Source organism: Rutilus rutilus, assembly GCF_951802725.1.
Source record: "Rutilus rutilus genome assembly, chromosome: 24".
Taxonomy (NCBI): Eukaryota; Metazoa; Chordata; class Actinopteri; order Cypriniformes; family Leuciscidae; genus Rutilus; species Rutilus rutilus.
In genome coordinates, this window is record NC_140228.1 from 10,552,127 (window position 1) to 10,571,641 (window position 19,515).

Genomic DNA, 19,515 nt, shown 5'->3' on the forward strand with positions numbered 1-19,515 from the left:
AAAAGAATTTTGTGAAACCTACCGAATTATTTCCTAATACACATTAATTGTTTGTGCATACAAGATTTGTTTTGAATTTTACGACATAAAAATAACATTCTCTTCAAGCTCCTCAAAATATGAAGAGAAGTTTTAGAGACACAGGAAGGGAACAGTAAGGATTGTGTCAACAAACATTGGTTTTATTGGGTAACTGGCTTCCAGCCAACATAATTAAACTGAGGCAGTTTCAAGATGGAGATATTACCAGTGCAACACTGCACTACATTTTATTTAACTCTTTCCCCGCCAGTGTTTTTGAAAAAAGTTGACAGCCAGTAGGCCTACCAATTTTTTTTAATCATTTTCACAAAAGTTTCATGGCCACCAGAATATTTTGTTGTATGAATATCTGAACATGCAATATATAAAAAGAAAAAAAACAGACCCTCTGCTTTAAAAAAAAAAAAACTTTTTATTCTAGCTTCATGCATTTTTTTTATATATTTTTATTTTATTTTATTAAAACTTGAAAGTGGTTGAGCTTCGTAAAAAAGAAATTTTGAGCAAAAAGCCTACGTCTGGATCGGATTCAGAACGATGGTCAAAACACAGATGGAGGAGATCGAGTCCATCAACACCCCTAAGCTTCACAGTCCTATAGCTCGTCCTGGGCTGACATTTCATTCGGTAACGTTAGGTACCAAGGTTTTTTTTTTTTTTTTTTTTTTTTTTGCGTGGGGGGTATTGGTCTTATTGGTTTATTTAAAGGAATTAAATAATTAAAGCGAATTCAACAAATAAGAATGGTGAAAGTTCCAGGTCTATTATGAATTAAACTATTTGCAAATAATTAATATAATTTTTAAATATGCACCCATTCACTCTTATTCGTGTGTCTAATATGTAAAAATTCAAAACGTTTCTTGTCTCGTCAAATTCAGTCAAATAATGGCATATTTTTAATTTAAAACGGTGATACTTAATAATGTTGTAGTTTGCATCACTGGAAATTACTTTCGGTCGCTGAACGTTTGTATCGTAAAACAGTGGTCAGATATTAAATGTTTAGCTACTTGCATCTTAGTTACAATGCACTCTTTCCCTGCTAAAATAAAGTGTCGTGTTGGAATTCACACTAACAGTTAAGCCACGCCTTCTTTGATTTGATCGGTCATCTCACTCATTCTGAAGCCTGTTTTATGCTTCTGCGTCGAACTGCCGCCGTAGCTACGTCGTAGGCTGTGTGTAGCGCGCGTACCCTACGGCGTACCCTGACGTGCACCTCTCCAAAAATGTAACAACGCGTCAATTCTACGCGGACACAAGCGCTGTGATTGGTCTGCCAGAACCCCTCCCTCAGGGTTTCACACGCTCCCTAGGTGCGCGTCAACGCGGACAACGACACAGAAGTATAAATTAAAACCAACACGTTGCCTACGGCGTATAGGCTCCGGCGTAGGTCCGACGCAGAAGTATAATGAGGCCTTGACAGTGACGAGCGCTGTTAGACCACTGAGGCAGACCAGAAAAAAGTAACATTTAAAACTTTTCGAAATAATAACAACAAACAAATTGGTGCGAAATGGGTTAAATCCAGTGGACAAATTTCGAGTATGGGTTACAATACTTCGCCTTTACATGTCACTTTCACTTTTCACTTTACAAAGCTCTAGTTGTACCACCTGACTGCTATGGCAAGCCGTTTTAGCTTAAATTGTACCCAGCGTTACTCGTCGTAAATGCATTTTTACTAGTAAGAATTCAATTAGAGAGCTCTACAATTCAATTCTTACTAGTAGCAATTACAATTAGAGAGCTCTCTAATTCAATTATTACTAGTAAGAATTACAATTATAGAGCTCTCTAATTCAATTATTACTAGTAAGAATTACAATTACAGAGCTCTCTAATTCAGTTCTTACTAGTAACAATTCCAATTAGAGAGCTCTACAAATGAATTTTTACAAGTTGTATGTCTCCATTGACTTCCATTCATTTTTAATTACGGAGCTCTACAATTGAATTGGTACTAGTAAGAATTACAATTAGAGAGCTCTACAATTGAATTGTTACTAGTAAGAATGTAATTGCAGAGCTCTTTAATTCAATTACAGAGCTCTGCAATTATACATATCTTTAATTCATATTTTTACTAGTAAAAATTCAATTAGAGAGCTCTGTAATTGCATTCTTACTAGTAAGAATTTAATTAGAGAGCTCTCTAATTGTAATTGTTACTAGTAATAATTGAATTAGAGAGCTCTCTAATTATAATTCTTACTAGTAACAATTCAATTGTAGAGCTCTCTAATTGTAATTCTTACTAGTAACAATTCCATTGTAGAGCTCCGTAATTAAAAATGAATGGAAGTCAATGGAGACATATGACTAGTAAAAATTCATTTGTAGAGCTCTCTAATTGGAATTCTTACTAGTAATAATTGAATTAGAGAGCTCTGTAATTGTAATTCTTGTAATTGAATTAGAGAGCTCTCTAATTGTAATTGCTACTAGTAAGAATTGAATTGTAGAGCTCTCTAATTGAATTCTTACTAGTAAAAATGCAATTACGACTAGAGTTCTCAACGGGCCTGAAAATAACAACCCGACCCGACCCGGCCCTTGGCTTTTAAAGCCCGGACCCGATGTAACCCGACACATCAACATGAATTATCTGCCCGAACCCGGCCCGCTGCCCGACGCCGCGTCGGATTTTTTTTTTCTCATACACGTATTATCATGACCAGCAGACGGAAATTCAAATCAACCTTTAATGTTCACGCCTTTTAACAATACAAACAACTGAAACAATAAACTTTAAATATATAAATAGGCTGTAGTAGCGACGGTGAATTCACCTGAGGCAAGTTTACTTTTCACCAACTCCATCTTCTTCTCCAGGCTAAAGGCGTGCACGCAGCGGCGTCAGGTCTGCCCCCGCCCCTCTCCGTGATGCGCTTGCACGCAGCAGCCAGACTTTCTTTACGGTGAACAGCAGCGATGATTAATAAATGTTTGTTTTTTTTTTCACTGACTGGAAAAGATTAAGCCCGAGGTCCGACCCGACCCGAGTCATTTGATTATATTTTCGACCCGAACCCGCGGGTCCCGTCGGGTTTGTCGGGCCGACCCGACCCGACCCGTTGAGAACTCTAATTACGACGAGTAACGCTGGGTACAATTTAAGCTAAAACGGCTTGCCATATGACTGCTGCAGATTCATTTCGGCGTTGATAGTGTTGACTAATATATCCGAGTCTGAGGACGTGAACAGCTCTGAGTAGAATGTCACGGGTGTCTCTAAATTACAGTTTATGACATGCATGGCGTTAAATGCAGCATAAGCTGTTGTTTTGGTTTAGGAGGAACTGTAAAATGTGGCTCTTGTTCGTTTGCGGCACTCGGTGACTGTCTGATGACGTGTGATGTCTGCGCGAGCAGGGTGCTCGGAGGAATGGAAATCCATACATTGACAGGCAAGTAGGACAACGTATCATTGCATTCGGACCAAATGCAATGATTGGACGAAAAATGTTTTTGTTCCCGAGACTTCCACAGACGATGTACCTTGTTTAATATATATATATATATATATTTAGACTACTAACCGCTATCATTGATTGCTATCAGGATGTGAAGACAGTTTCAACCAGAACAACAAAGTGTTTATGAATTTATTGCAAATATTTTAAGAAATTAAAAATATATTCTTGTTGTTTCTAATTAATATTATAAATATAATATTAATATACATGTATTTTAAAGTTTAGTTAAAATAGTCTAATGCCATTGTAATACATTTGTAATAACCTTTTGAACCTGATTAGATAGATGAGCAGTGACCTGCCTTTTATATTTAATTATAGTAAAGCTTTACTGTAAAATTGTCTCGTCTTACAATTCAGAAAGAAAGCGGATAAAATAATTGACATATATATCAGGTAATTTGACTACTGTTTTAATAATGTGTCTGGATTACTGATTATTGGTTATATTTATTGTTGTTTCTTCTGCCTCTGTTAACCATCGGGCATCTTTACTCTAGAGGGGCCACGCCCCACATCACATCATAACGTTTATGTAACCAAGGGAACCAGTCGCCCACACTAGTTTGAGTTCTCTTCTCGCGAGTTAAACGCGACAGCCTCACAAGCCGGGAAAAGTATCGCGAGATTATCACGGCAGCGTCCCTCTCCCATAGCCGTTCTTGATTTGTTCTCGCGAGATGTGGACAGCAGCGCCCCCTCCTTGTTCTAATGCGGAGAGGAAGGGAGGGGAGAAGCCTTTTCAAATACACATACATTTCAATATCGCTACTGAATATATATCTATACGTTTTTCTCCAAAGGATGATTTGTGCATATGGAGTGGATATTACATTTGCGTATTTATCACGCTTAACATTTACGACGCACTCCTACGAAAGGAAAACGGCAGGATAAATCCTAAAAAGAAGCGAAGCGGCCTGTTTTTGTTCCTGAGGCGCAGCTCACACTGACATCAAACGGGCACTTAACTCACGGCGCTTTGTTACACCAGACCTGAAATTACTTCGCCAGCAAGCACGGTGAATATCTGGCACCCTAACGCACTGAAAGACTGGGTGCACAAAAAAGCGGCCTGTTTTATTTTTTTGCAGCGGCAGCGCCATGAAGAGCGGCGGACAATAACAAGAGTGACGGTGCTTGTGTTACCACTATGATCCGAGGCTAATCACGTATGTGCACGTCAAGAATAATAAATAAACATATGGAATAACACCGTGAATAAGGACTGCGTTCATCCAGGATAAGACAAGGAAGCAATCTGTGCTCTGTTTGAATTTGGTGGTAATTGGAGGCCCGGTAGGGTGAAGAGCGCCACCAGTGTGTTGTTGTTGCATTTAAAAAAAAAAAAAAAAAAGATGCAAAAAATCGTGCACATGCATCGCTGAATGTGTTTTCAATCGGATCAACGTGAATGTGCTTTTATCCGATGACGATGAGGATTTGGCCGTATTTCGTGCCGTGGAAGAGGGGCAAACGTTAAGATGGAGTGGTTTTAATGCATGCGATGTAAAGACAAGCATATCTGCTGAAATCTCCCTTGCATTTCACACTCGACGGAATTGCACGCGCAGGTTCATCGACATTGATGAGACGTGGGCTGCTGGCGGGACTGAAGCCTTGTACTGTCGCTCCTTTTCTTTTTTTTTCCTCCCCGAACTGGATCTGTCTAGCACGACACTGCTGAGATGAACCCGGTGAATGCGACCACTCTCTACGTGTCAGCTTGTCGGTCGGTGCTGCAGTGCGATCCCCGGGACCCCCAGGCTTTGGCGGAAATCTATAAGCTCTTGCCTTTTTTCAGACAGTCTCTCGCCTGCCTTGTGTGTGGTGAGAGCCCGTTTATTCTGCTTCATCACTGCATGCTTGCATGATCATTCACCTCTGCTTTATCGCTGCATGCTTTATAGCTGCTCTCGAAGCCCCACCGACCATGACACACCCCCACTGAGTCCACAAATTCCTGACCTACAATGACAACTGGAGCCTGGGCATTTAGACACACAGCAGTGCATACAGGCTGTGTGTTTATAGATGCATGGTGGTTGAATAGTAATGCCTTGCCTGCTCAGTCAGATAAAACTGGCTGCTTGAAACAGTTCAGATTTTCCAACATTTTAGATTCCTTCTTCACAGGGTTTAAATATTATAAATAGAACGTGCACACACACACACACATATATATATATATATGTATATGTATGTATGTATTGTGTGTGTGTTATTTTTGTGATATTTCCTGGTGTGCATATCATTATTTATAATTTATATCATAATTTTTTTTATACTTTAGCTACAAATGCACTTTGTAATTGCAAATAATAAATTGATTGTAGTCCAAAATTCATTGATCAAAAGGTGTGGGAACCCTGTTTGTAGTAATGCTTTATTTGGAATGAGTAGGCAATTCATTGCTTTTATTTTATTATTATTATTATTATTTTTATTTTTTTTAAATACAGCTGTTGATAGTTTTATTTATTTGGAAAAAAAAAGTAATTGATTAATATTTGTATTAAGCAATTCATGTTTACATGATGTGCTTTCTGTTTATAAAAACAATGCATTTGTATTATTTGCCTTTGAGATCCCTGTCAACCATAAGCTGAGCATGTAATATGAACCACATCATGCAACATCACATGACCCTTTAACATCAGGACATATGTGGGGCTTCTCTTGAATGTTACAAAACCATATCTAATGAGATACAATAAAGTGCTTGTATTATGTTGCTCATGATCTACAAAACTAATTACAGATCAAACTGATCATTTTAAAGGTACAACATCCAAGCAGCCTATTTAGGCTGTGATTTGAGTAGTTAGCACATTGATGTGTTATCAAAGTACCTGTTACGTTGTTTCATGATCTAAACATATTTTCTTTCTTTATTTAGGCAATTTGCTACAAAATCCAATCGCTCCTACTAATTCGTCGTGCCAGCACTATGTCTGTAAATCATGTAAAGGCAAAAAGATGATGATGAAACCGTCGTGCAGCTGGTGTAAAGACTATGAGCAGTTTGAAGAGAATAAGCAGCTGTGCATCTTGGTGGACTGCTACAGAAAGCTCTGCGAGTACATCGCAGATTCTCCTCTCGGCCAGCACATTTCAAGTACTGTGGAAGGTTCCCCAGACATCCTGGCTCTGTTGAATGAGGGCCTCTCGTTGGACAACAGGCAGGAGGAGGAGGAGTCACTCTCCCTGAGCTTCACAAACCAGTCCCCAACACCCTCGACCTCAGAAATGCTCCCTGACGAGGTCCAGTCCCCTTCGACGGAGATCAAGGAGCAAGGCCTTAGTCCTCTAGGGGTGAATGGTCTCCAGGACTGCAATGGCTTGACCAACGTGGAGGAATTGACCGCCAGTTTACCTTCACTAGAGGCCAGTGTTCCAGACTCGGTGGAGAGTGGGAGTGACGTAGTGAAACAAGAGAGTTTCACAAATGAGATCCCAGTGTGTGAGGCAGTGGCAGCTGCTGGCGAGGAGCTTTGTACCAGCACCATGGACATTTGTGGCTTTGGCGAGGATATTAAGCATGATGGCGGGACTCTCCTCTTGAGTGTAGAGGAAGTGCTCAGGACTCTAGAACCAGACCACGTCACCCAGGATGAGTGTCCTGCTATCTTGCAGTCGGCTCTTGATCCTTCGGGGAACTTGAATGGACCTTTTGCCTCGGTTGACTCTGCCCGACAACTATCCTCGCTCCCACAGGAAGTTCTCTTGCCCCAACACCTGACGTCCCAGAAGAATCCGCAACATTTGGGAATATCCTGTTCCGCCGTGACACCGAGAATGCCACGGTCCAACCGGAAACGCTCGCGGTCGGAAAGCGACAGCGAGAAGATTCAACCCCTTCCCATTTCCACCTTCATCCGCGGCCCCACGTTGGGCGCCTCCGCCCCTGTTCCGGTCAAGTGCGAACCTAAATCTCCTGTTCTGACTATCCCGCACATGGCGGCGGTGCCCAACGGTGGCGGCCTTTCTAAGGTGGGCAAGACATTACTGGTGCCTGCTAAAACTGTCAAAAAGACCCTTGACCACCATGGACCCAAAAAGGCGTACACTAAGTCCAAACAGGGCACTCCAAAGTCGAAAGAGAAGACGAAAGAACGGATTCTGACTAACGCACTCATTCCCGGGAGCCCCACGAAAGTGGTGTACAAAAAAGCGCAAGAGAAAAAGGGCTGCAAGTGCGGCAGAGCAACTCAAAACCCAAGTGTTCTTACGTGCCGTGGACAGCGATGCCCCTGCTACTCCAACCGCAAAGCCTGTCTGGACTGCATATGCAGGGGCTGCCAGAACTCCTACATGGCCAATGGCGAAAAGAAGCTGGAGGCCTTTGCGGTGCCAGAGAAGGCGCTCGAGCAGACAAGACTTACTCTGGGCATCAATGTCACCAGCATTGCAGTGCGAAACGCTACTGGTAGCAGCACTGGCGGGATGCTTAACGTCTCCACGGCGGCTGGCTCACCTGTGGCCTCCTTCTTGGCTACGGGGCCACACGAAGACAAAGGATTCGATGAACCGTTGGACATGAGGTTTGACTGAGTTCCAGATGATTCTCCTTTAACATCGCCCTGTATTCCAAACCGACTTGCTTTCAGTGTGGCAGCACTGTACCGAGGGGCTGATGTTGAGTCAGCGATAAGGCAGCTACTGTGATTCTGTTCCAGTTCACATTATCAATTAAACTAGTTATTGCTGAAGCTTGTGCCTTTAAATCATTTGTACTATTCTTTTTGATTTTCTTGCACACCTTTAGAGGAGGAGCGGTGAGACTGGATAATAGAAGTCGAAAGTTTCTTTTGGTAAAGGTTTTTCTTTCCATTTCAGTACAAGTGATCTATAAGGCATGATCTTTGGCAAGATATACCTGACCTCATTGTTGTGGGTCACGTTATGTGCATATGTGGAAGATTTTCAGTTTGTAGGTTAGGGGATGAGACCTGTTAAATGAATGGTACCCTACAGCATCAGTAGAGACTGGTTGTATTTATAAACAGTTTTTGTACACAGACTTAAGGAATACAATTTAAAAAGTACATTTTATGATATATTTTGTAAGTTACATTAACAACATTTGCAGTATTTATTGGGTATCACTTAACATAGATTACGGTCCACCCAGGGCATCAGCTGGATACCATTTCTACAGATGCAAGTCACACAGATGCAGTATGTACGGTTTTTCTGTCTAAATTATGTTGTTGTCCTGATTGTGCTAGTTTTTTGCTGTCTCAAACTGTTATTTTTTTCCCTTGGGGCATTTAAATACCTGTAATATAAATGTAACATATTTCCACAAAAAAGAAAAAAACCTAACATGACTCTTGTTTTTCATTTCAAAAATCACTTTATCAAAGTAGTTTTTTCCCCCCTGAAGGTGATTTTATAAATCATTTTGACAAGTTTAGAAAGGTGCTTTGAATGATAAATGTGTTAATTAGTGTGACTATATATATATATAGATCTCAACATGAATGCGAATAGAATAAGCTCAACAGCTGCACTGACATGATGTTAAACAAAGGGTGCTGCAAACAATTACAAGATTGTATTAAAATTACAAGACTTTGCAATGAAACATATGTTGTCCATATGTGAGTGCGTAGCTTATACAGCTGTTCATGAATGAACTGTACATGTTGTTTTTCCTGACCGAGTCAACCAGAAGTCATATGAAGGTGGGTATAGTTTGGAGGAGGCATTGTTTTGTTAGCTTGCAGCTGGAAGATCCACAGTATCTCTTCTTTACTAGTGCAAACATCATTTTACAGGGACTAAGCATGCAATTTTAATGAGGTGTGTCATTCATATTCCAGCTCAGGAAAAATATTGCTTAGGTTCATTCAGCCATGGTAAAATCCATACATAGGCTATTGTTTGTGGCATCTTGACTACGGTACCTTTGAACAATCTATATTGCACCTGAAACATTAGAGATTAAAAATATAACTGTTAATCATTCATGTTCCAAAGAGCACTAGATGGGTAACCGGAATGTCCTCAATGGTGTAATCAAGCAAACGGGGGTGCAGAAATGCACTGGATCTCTGCCCAGTAATTGTAATTACAAACATTTACCACAGGTGGGCAGAATACAAAAAAAAAACATGAATTGCTATTGTGATCAAATGTGTCCTGTGTATCTCAATAATTTGCATATTCATGACCTCTTTGTTCATGGGAAATGGGTGTAGTAAATCTGATAAAATTTTCGATAAAACACTTTATTCATTCTGCGATAACAACAAACCGATTTTTGAGGGGGAAAAATGGCCCCAAAAAAAACTTAATAGCTCCAGTGGATAGTGGCAAATATTAAGTTGGAAATATTTGAGATATAACAATAATCACCTTATATATAATGACAATATGTACTGTTTTATACCAATATTTTGTAACGTGTGAACACACACACACATAAATTATATAATATAAAAAAAAATGTATATTACCCCAAACTTACAAAATTGAAGTAATACAGTCGTCTTGAAATTAACGATATATATAATAATAAATTGAATCATCCATTGATTGTTTTTTAATGTATACTGTGCATATTTAATATGAAGATTATGGCCTGGATAAGAAAAAATATATCCAGAAGGGGAGAACACAGTGTACTGTAACGTACATAGTAACTGTTTAACTGACAGTCTGTTTCAGATTATGTTACAAAAATCAAATAAACCGAAACGCTAAAAAGAACATACTAAAATGCAGAAGGGTGACAAGACTTGATCGTCTTCTCAGGTGTCTGTACATTCCACAGTGTATGTTCAGTGCTGGTAAATGTATATACAAAAGACAATATGTACAAGACAATTTACCATCACAGTGATTTTCACATTTAGCAAATGTAAGATTAATGCTTTAGGAAAGAATTATGTAATAAAAACAACTCCTTCACTCGCAAACTCATACAAACACATTAATAGTGCTGAAACTGACAATCACAATATGTCAATAATACAATCAAGGCATGATTTGTAAAACGCAAAGATTGTGCAAGTCTCTCCGACCGCATTTCTACATCCCAACATGCAGTTTGTCTTTTAAAACATTTGAAAAAGGTCAATGCAGTCACAGGTCCAAGGAGGACAGAAGCACACAGTAAAAGCCTGCAGCTCCTCCGCAGGCGCAAAAGTCTCGCTTAAAGTCGCACCTTCTTTAGGCTTCTGTTCCTGCCCGGACAGACAGACAGACGGTCCAAACGACTCGCTTCCAAAACGACCTGGCAAGCCCCTCGCTTTCCGTCGCCCCTCCAGGCAGACGTGCTGGGATTGAGCTCCAACACATTTCACCAATGAACTGATTTACGATCAGATCCGCTGGCCGAATGTTAAAAAAGCGGCAAATATTTGCACCTTTCCATGCTCTCATCAATCATTGTTAACTGTTTTGGCAAGAGACGGAGCATCTCGGCAAGAGCGTCCAAATGCTTTAAGGCACTTGGCATCTGTTCAAAAAAAAACCTCAGGTAGAAATACCGAGCAAGCCGAGTCCTGCCGCTCATCTGGGAGTTCATAACAAACCGTGAGGTGCGATTTTTCAGGCTGTGTGTCACTAGCTGACCAAAAACGCTCCGAAGAAGCTGGACTTCTCGTCCATGTCGATGGTGCTTACGTTGCTGACCGTCACGAACACCCTGTCTCCTCCTCCGAGCTGAAAAAGCCCCGCTTGGTAGATGGAATACAGGCCGTATTCGGTGTCACGTGACCAGCACGTCGTCCGGGCGTTTTTCATCAGCAGTATGGGCACCGGATACGAGCTTACTTTTTTATAAACGTACTGCAGCATCGGTTTCCCCCGGACCGATTCGCCCGACGTGCCGTCCTCTTCCTCGCGGTCACTTTGATCCTCCTCGATGAGCGAGTGTCTGAAGTAAGTTTGGGAGTAGATGTAATAGAGGCCGCCCTGAGGCACCACCAATTCTCCGTCACTCAACTCCACGTTCTGGAGGAAAGCCAGACCTTTTTCGGACTCCCACGACTGGATCTTCTGGCCGTAAACCTTCCTGTTCGGTAGACCTGCATTGTCAAGCCAGAGAGAGGGATTATGGGTCGGGGTTTGACAGAAAAGCTGCATTGTTTCGGCGTTTGGCAGGCGAATGGAACTCGGCTCAAGTTATAAACCAGCTTTTTGTTTCAGGCAAATGGCCACAGAGATATGATGAAACTGTGTTTTTTTGTTTTTTTTTAAAGAAGTGAGCTCTGACCTACATTAAAGGTTTTATGAGCTTCCTTTCTGGGAAGCTAACATGAAAAGAATGTTTATTTGCAGGGATTCAACATTGTTTGTGCAATTTTCGCATAGCGTAGTTGTTTTCTATCTGATCTGGATGTCATCCAGTCAGTCTGCATGTCTCAATATACTTTAAAGGTGAACGTGGACTATGAACCAGAGATAAACAAGCTTTAATCAGTTAATAATTCAGCACATATACAGAAACTGAAAAGAGTTCAGCGAATCTCAGCAGCTATCGACAAACCTAAATCAAGTGTTTGCTAGAACAAGACATACCTCCTCCATCTTTTTCTGTTTCTGGTGTATAGCTTCCAGTCACATGCGCAGCGATCTTAGGCCGAGGAAGATCATCTTGATCTTGGATCACCAATGAGGGAAGTACACGCGAGACTTCGTCTGTAAAAAGCCCAACGGTTAATTCACTCGTGGCTTATGCCTTCATATAAACTTAATCTGAATGTGCTCTGAAATACCTTTGACGGCGGATGAGATTTCTTTCTGATAACGGCTGGACATTGACTGAGAGAAAAAAAATAATTACATTGGGAAAAACAAAGATTACATTTCACGTTTCACGACGAGAGATGTGAATGGACCAATTCTTCAGTATAACTTCTGAAAATTGGGTTTCATCTTACAAAAATTAAGGAAATTCCTGTATTAATTAAAAAAGGGAAAACGACCCAAGTCATAAATGGACTCATTGTCTACACTCTACAGCTTTATGACTGCATGGGCCTCCTCTGAAGCGGATACCTTTTCAATCAGAAAGTGTAGCTGTTGCGTGACCTGCCAGCAGGGGTCGTCTTTTCCCTCCGCCGCGTTCAGTTCCTGACCCTTGATCGTCCTGAGGTTGGCGCGCATCAGACACGACACGCTGCTCTTGGAGAAGGTTTCTTTCATCTGTGAATAAAACATGTTTTAATACATATGATTTTAACAACTAAATATTCAGCGTGGTGACCAATTACAAAAGCTGCTTATGTCCCAATTAAGCATTTTGCATATGCATGAAATATGAAAGCTTGTTTTGCATAAATAAAATGCAAACATGATATTATATGTAGTTATTATTATTTGAATCAGGCAAAATATCAATTTTATAAAATATACTTTAATGCGTTTTTAATAATCTTATTATACAGTGCCAAATTATATTTGCTTATCTTTATTTACATAATTATTGATAATTTTGCAAACATAAATTGCAAATATTTCAAGCATACAAAGAAATAACTAATAATAGTTAGGCCTATAGATAGATAGATAGATAGATAGATAGATAGATAGATAGATAGATAGATAGATAGATAGATAGATAGATAGATAGATAATTGCTTGAAATCGTATCATCGTATACAAATTATAAAAAAAAAGATCTAATATAAAAACAAATTAAAAGACAAAATATTTTGCATGCAGAAAATGCTAAATGAAGCAATTTCCTATGCTATTTATTTTATCAATCCATTCTATTAAATAACAATTTCATGAAATTCTATTATCTTTTCTAGTGCACACACTGTAAAAAAAAAAAAACTTTTAAAACTTAACTTAAAAAACTAAGTAACCTGGCTGCAGTAAAACTTTGAGTTAATACAATGAAGGAGATTGGTTTAAGCACCAGACACTCAAAATATTATGTCATCTGAACCACATGAATTATCTAAGCTGATTTGGCAAAAGAAAAAATGTTGTGATAAATCAGGAAAATATTTTAGTGTAAATTAAGATCTGTGCTTATTTTTTATACAATAATAATTATTAAAAGTTATATTTTGCATGCATAAAATGCAAACTTTTCCCCTCAAAGAGACTTTTTAAAATGATCAACTGTACATTGCCATTGAGTGTCGTCTGCTGTTGCTTAACTTGTACTTCAGGCTCCACTGAGCGACCTGTTGGCAGCTGTCCACTAAACAAAATGCAGGCAGAAACCTCAGCAAACGAACCGAGAACGGCTACAAACAGCATTCATTCGCTCTTAAGTCTTCTATTTACTGCATTTCAATGTCGCAACATGCACAACAAGGCGGCCAGACAAACTTTGCACAAGTTCTGAGGTAACGTGCAAGAAAACGCAGAAGGTACACGGCCCTTACCGTCGATAAGACGTTGCTGAAGTATATGAACGTTACAGCCACTGCTATTGTTTGCAGGAGAATTGCAGCCAGCAGCAGAAGTCCGATATACTGCATGGTGTGTGAGCTTGTCATGCTGACCATTGCGTGTGTTCCTGCAGCTCGAGACAAAAGCTGAGGCAGAATTCCTTCTCTCTTCATATGAAAAGGCATGGAGGCGGGGCAGCGCTTGACTATCAAGGAAACGAAGTGCAAGATTGACTTTCCTGTAAAGATAATGCATGTAAGAATCTCTTTCGTTTTTGATTTTCTGTTCAGTGCAATTACTTTATGATATAATTACTTTGAAACGTACATCAATCATAAAACTTCCTAAAACCGTTCTTGCCCTGCTGGAAAATTCAGTTTAAAGGAACTTCACTCAAAAATTGTATTTACTCCCTCAGGTTTTTCCAAACCCTTGGGGCTTCTTCCATGAAACACAAATGAATATCTTAATCACCGTTCACTTGTATTGTGCATCAAAATATCTGTGTTTGGGAAGAAAGGGAAGAAATACAGATTTGAAACATAAGGGTTAGTAAATGGTGACAGAATTTTCACTGTAAATAATTATATGATCAATAAGTTATGACAACATATGTTTTTACATATTTTTAAGTTACATTTTTTAAGTTGAAATGACTTAAACATCCAAGTTGATTACTTAAAAATTTAAGTTAGCAACTTTTTTTACAGTATACTGTGTCATATTTGATACATGAATTTATAAGGCCTCTAAACAATCAACAAGCTCAAAATGTTGATGTGCACAGACAGTACATACCTTCATGCTCTTTGATTGACAGTTACTTTATTAGTACATGTCATTTTAGTATAATTGAAAAATGAAAAAAGTCTGTGTCGTGTCAAAGTCCCTTTGCTGTGAAATCTTTAATGTTTTTATAAAGTAAGAGTAAGAATAATGGTAGTAATATTTCAAGATGAAGCAACCTGTGTTTAGAAATATTGTGGTAAAACAGACTTTTATTTGTACATCTCTCAATCGAAATTGTATTGCATTGCAATTATAGCCTATATTTTTGTCCCCCAAAATGAAACTACAGAGCTTTGATTGTAAACATTTAAATATCATCTTACTAAGACATATTATTTGGAGATACCGAGTTTCAACTGATAATTATATGTATTTTTATGTAAGTAGTCTGCTGTTGTACCGACATGTCGCGGTATTGCGACCAAAGAAAGCCTGCGATCATTTTCTGACAGTGTCATAAATTTAGCACGATCATCTCGCAGTGTGTTTGCTGCTACAAACTGACTAGCCAATAAAAATGCAACATGAAATGGCGTATTGATCAATGCAACATGGCGCTAAAACTTAAAACTACTTATCTCAAGCTCCATTTACAAAATTGGCATGCCAAGTTGGCCTCTTTTCCCTAGCCATGACCGCGTCCATATTCTTCTCTTTAGCTTCCTCCTCTTTTTTTCCATACACATAAAAAACACAATTGCCAAAGTGCAATTCATCTTGCTCTGTGTCGACCACTAGCACATGCTGGTGACGTTTTATTCTTCTATACTAACTTGTGTCGTAGCCTACGATTCAATAAGTGTCATCATTGTACAGTCTACATACATGTCGTACCCAAGTTTATTGTAGTACAGTGTGATCTCTAATGATCTTATAGGATTGCTGAAACCGCACAGTCTGTAGCAGGCATGAGTTGATCATGGCTGCTCCAAGTCGGCTATTAGTTTGTCTAAATTGGAAGAACATCTTGAACTAGAACTTGAACTAATGTCCAACTTGCATCAGCTAATGACCAGCTTGGACCAGCTAGAAACAGGCTACCCAGTTCCAAAACACAGATACCAGCTCAAGCTGGATTTTCCAACAGGATTTAAATGAATTTGTTGTTTTGTTTGAATGAACTGATGTATTTTCATTTAAAAACATGTTTATTTTCATTAAGATTCATGTGTTGTTCTGTTGTAACTTGGCCCTGTTCTTGTTCGAGAAAACATGACCAATTCTGACTGTATTTGATTTCTAACATATGGTTACAATCTGGTCCTATTTAGAAAGTCTAGGGGGTATTCCATGTATTGTGCTTCTCAAAGGCCGGCCATTTCTTGCCATCTGATTTAAGAGCTATTCTGTTACTCCCATCAGCTTCAGTTGACAGGTTTTGGTGGGCCCCTTTAAAACAAAGTCAATTCTAAACTTCAGCATCTAAAAAGTAAAATCTACGTTTTCCTCCTGTTGTCCAACCATGTCTAACTCTTATATACGCTATATATAGTTTTCTCATGACAAAGTTATTTGCTCATGACACTCCAGGTGCTCCGTAACACAGTGTTTATGCTCCAATCCCAAGCCAACAAAACAATTTTCCAAAGTACATGAACGAACTCAAAACAGTGCTGCTTTTGTGTCGTCCACAAGTATAATCATTAAGTTTAAAGACATATTAAATAACAAATAACACTTTTTAAAAGCGCTACTGTTTCCAGCTAAGTGTATTTACTTGTTAACCTGGAGGTGCTTGCATGTTCTCTCACATTACCATTTATAGATGCTTTTAAAACGACTCCCGATGCGAGTTCATAGCAGAGCCGGATAGGAGCCTTTTGAAGCTCCATCCCGCTCCGCAAACGTCAGCAAAGTTACCCAATATTGCTTTTTTCATGGACTTGTTTGTGCCAGATGTGTTACGCTGAGATTAGATCAGCTTCTATAATCAACAGCAGATGAACGGAGGTGACTAAACAGGCTTCGGTGATCTTCTGGGACAATGACTGTGACTTCCTCCTAAAAAAGTAAAGCTCAGCAGAAAATGGAGGGCATGCTTCTTTATGAAGGATCACCAGGGCTCTTTTATAGGTTTATTGTGAAGACACAGTCTGAATGACAATACAGTCAAACAATACTTGTTGTGTTGATTGCTCATGCTGATTCGCAGCTCCAGACTCAAAACTAGAGATTAAACGGCTTAATAAAAAGTCCTTGCATGTAGAACAATTGGCATGAACCTTGTTCTTAATTCAAGTGTTTCTTTTTGTTTCCACACCCATTCTCTTTCGCTGATTCTTTCGCTCTATCTCTGTCAGCCAGCTGTGTTCGACTGGTCTCTGAAGGCCACGGTGTTGACATGTCCTGCTCTGAATCGCAGGCAACCTAAACAATGCAACAAGCGGCACTGTGGATCTGAGCATATCTGGCACAGACATGGTGGAAGGGAGGAGGAGGAACACAAAGAAAAGGAGAAAAAAGAAACAGAGCGGCAGGCGACCAGTGGACGGGCGGAAACTTGGGATTTTCCAGCAGAAGCGAATGCAAAGTGTAGATTTGGCTGGGTTTGTTTTAGCTGACGCCAGGAAAAGCTGCAGCCAAAGAGTGACAAACTCATCCCTTATGGTGACCCTGCCACATTTACACATAAGCAGAACGATCTGAGGATCTCTTTTATGAGTGAGTGTGTGTCTGTGGGTGGTGTTGGTGTGGGAGGTAGTGGTGGGAGATTCTTCTGTCCATGAAACATGACTGTAGTCTGGCGCCATGATTGACCGATGTCCTGCACCGGAGAGAAAATCCTCCCCCACTGACTCCCTTTTTCTTGGAGCTGAATGTTAAAGCAACCCCTGAACACACAGGAACGCTCTTTCTCTCATTGTAAACTATCACACTTGCAGTTTTTCAGCAAGAGAAAAAAAATCCCAGACTATATCTAGGGAGCAAATATTAATAAGACTTGGGGTGGGATTTTTAACTTGGGCCAGTAAGCAACAAACTAGCAATGTATTAGCAATGGTCTAGCAACAACCTAGAACACATAGCAACACCCTGGTAACAGTTCACACAACAGCCTATCATAGTGGTAGTGAATTTGCATGGCAAAGCAATGGTTAAACTTTTGAATGTAATTCTCCATGAAAAAACGCCCTTAGGACTGTTTCATATCAGCCTTAGGTTCATTGCTAAACTGGGATATCATTGCGTTACTATGTGCTTTTCCAAACCGATAGCAAGCTAAAGTGAGACCTAACTATAGGACCTTAGGGTTGGTTTTCCATCCTCAGGGGTTTTTAAACGAAGCCGCTGGGGCTGTAAAGACTTGACAGACCGCTGATGAATGTGTGATCATATCCGTTGCGAAGAACATGGGGGGGGGGGGGTTCACGGAGAGTTACGGGGCCTTGATTCAATGCTCCATTGCACTTGGGGAATCAGGAATTTGGCTAGAGAAAAGGCCCCCAGTTTTGGGGGGCCCCACTTTATCATCAGAATTTTTTTTGCTGTTAGTGTCAAATGCTCAAAAATGGAAAACAGAGCAGGAGGAAATGAAGAAGGGGTGAATGAGTAAAATAGTTTTGGGGGGCTATAAAGTCATTGGGGGGGGGGGGCTAAAATTACATTCTGACATGCCTAAGCCATGCAATCAAAGTGCCAAGAGACTTATAGGCCGGGATACAAGGGCGTATTGTGCTTCTCTGTGACATCACTCCTGAGTAAGAGGGAAGGGAGACAGGGAGATTCCCAGTTTTCCCTCCGGGGTGAAAAAGGCAGAGCTATATGTTAATTGCCACTTTGCCTTGTGGGAGGATTGTCCTGAGGGGTGGCCTGTCCTCTCTCCATCCATAGCCATCTCAACTTAAATTCTAAGGGTACGTTTACACGACCATGATGTACTAAAAAGGCTGCATTATTCATGCCAGGCCAGTAGTTGGCGATATCACTTTGTAAAGAAACACTATGCACCTATAGACTGAACACGTAATGCGCATGCACATGACGTCACCGTTTTCACATATTCACGTTTTTGTAGTTTACATGGAGACGATAACATTATCGTTTTCAAAAACTTGCACTTTAAAAAGTTTGCGTTTTCAGGCCCCCAAAACGATGTTGTGTAAATGAACGGCCGAAAAGCATAACATTTGTTCAGTATTTAACTGAAAATGGTGTTGTGTAAATGGGCCTTTATTTAAGTTTTCAAATTGAAATGCACTTCAGGTCAGAGATCGCTGAGAAAAACTCTGCCATGAACCGCCAAGGAGGAGAAGATTTTCTCAGCTGATTTATGTAGATGAAAATGTGAGACATAGAGGGGTGTTTTGTGCTTTTAGACTTGGCAGTGTTTCTCTATTAAGAAGCCTTGAAAGCCAAATGGTCATTCTTGGGTGGGGTGTGACAGATGATCTAAACCCTGACTCTGCGTGCAAACACGTAATCCAACATGTCTTCAGAAAATGACATGAAACAGGCTCAAATTGTTCCTGTTTTCATCAAAATGTCTCGCCTATACAAGCTTGATCGCTCAGTGATGTACTGTGAACGGCAATGCTGGACGAACTCATGTACTTGAGTTAAACTACAGTTAATGTAATGAAATAGCACAGCTTTGGTATATACGTGTGTGTGTGTGTGTGTGTGTGTGTGTGTGTGTGTGTATCGCGATTAATCGATTTCACAGCACTAGACATAAAGTCGATTATATGACATACTAAGTCATATTTGTGATAAAAAGTGAAAGAAGCCCATTTCTGCCATATAAGAAAAAAATTCCTAATTATGATATTCAAGTCATATTTATAAGATGAAAAGTCGAAACTGAGTCATAGCCTATTTATGAAATATTTAATTT

At 39.9% G+C, this 19,515-nt stretch overlaps 2 protein-coding genes and 1 long non-coding RNA gene across 3 annotated transcripts; 2 read left to right on the plus strand and 1 right to left on the minus strand.

Annotated features, from left to right (window-relative positions):
* Nucleotides 1-4,202: 4,202 nt before the first annotated feature.
* msl2b (MSL complex subunit 2b) lies at nucleotides 4,203-8,855 on the plus strand. The gene is made up of 2 exons (XM_084399004.1): nucleotides 4,203-5,357; nucleotides 6,427-8,855. Exons 1-2 carry the CDS (start codon nucleotides 5,216-5,218, stop codon nucleotides 8,079-8,081), a joined length of 1,797 nt encoding a protein of 598 aa, XP_084255130.1. The 5' UTR covers nucleotides 4,203-5,215; the 3' UTR covers nucleotides 8,082-8,855.
* Nucleotides 8,856-9,747: 892 nt separating this feature from the next.
* Nucleotides 9,748-14,121, minus strand: tnfsf10 (TNF superfamily member 10). Its single transcript, XM_084399005.1, has 5 exons — nucleotides 13,886-14,121; nucleotides 12,540-12,686; nucleotides 12,257-12,302; nucleotides 12,060-12,179; nucleotides 9,748-11,566 (listed from the first exon to the last, which is right to left on the minus strand). Exons 1-5 carry the CDS (start codon nucleotides 14,075-14,077, stop codon nucleotides 11,103-11,105), a joined length of 969 nt encoding a protein of 322 aa, XP_084255131.1. The 5' UTR covers nucleotides 14,078-14,121; the 3' UTR covers nucleotides 9,748-11,102.
* Nucleotides 14,041-17,709, plus strand: LOC311284142. Its single transcript, XR_014626162.1, has 3 exons — nucleotides 14,041-14,147; nucleotides 14,311-14,440; nucleotides 16,982-17,709. It is a non-coding gene; the product is annotated as an uncharacterized lncRNA (long non-coding RNA).
* The last annotated feature ends 1,806 nt before the right edge of the window (nucleotides 17,710-19,515 follow it).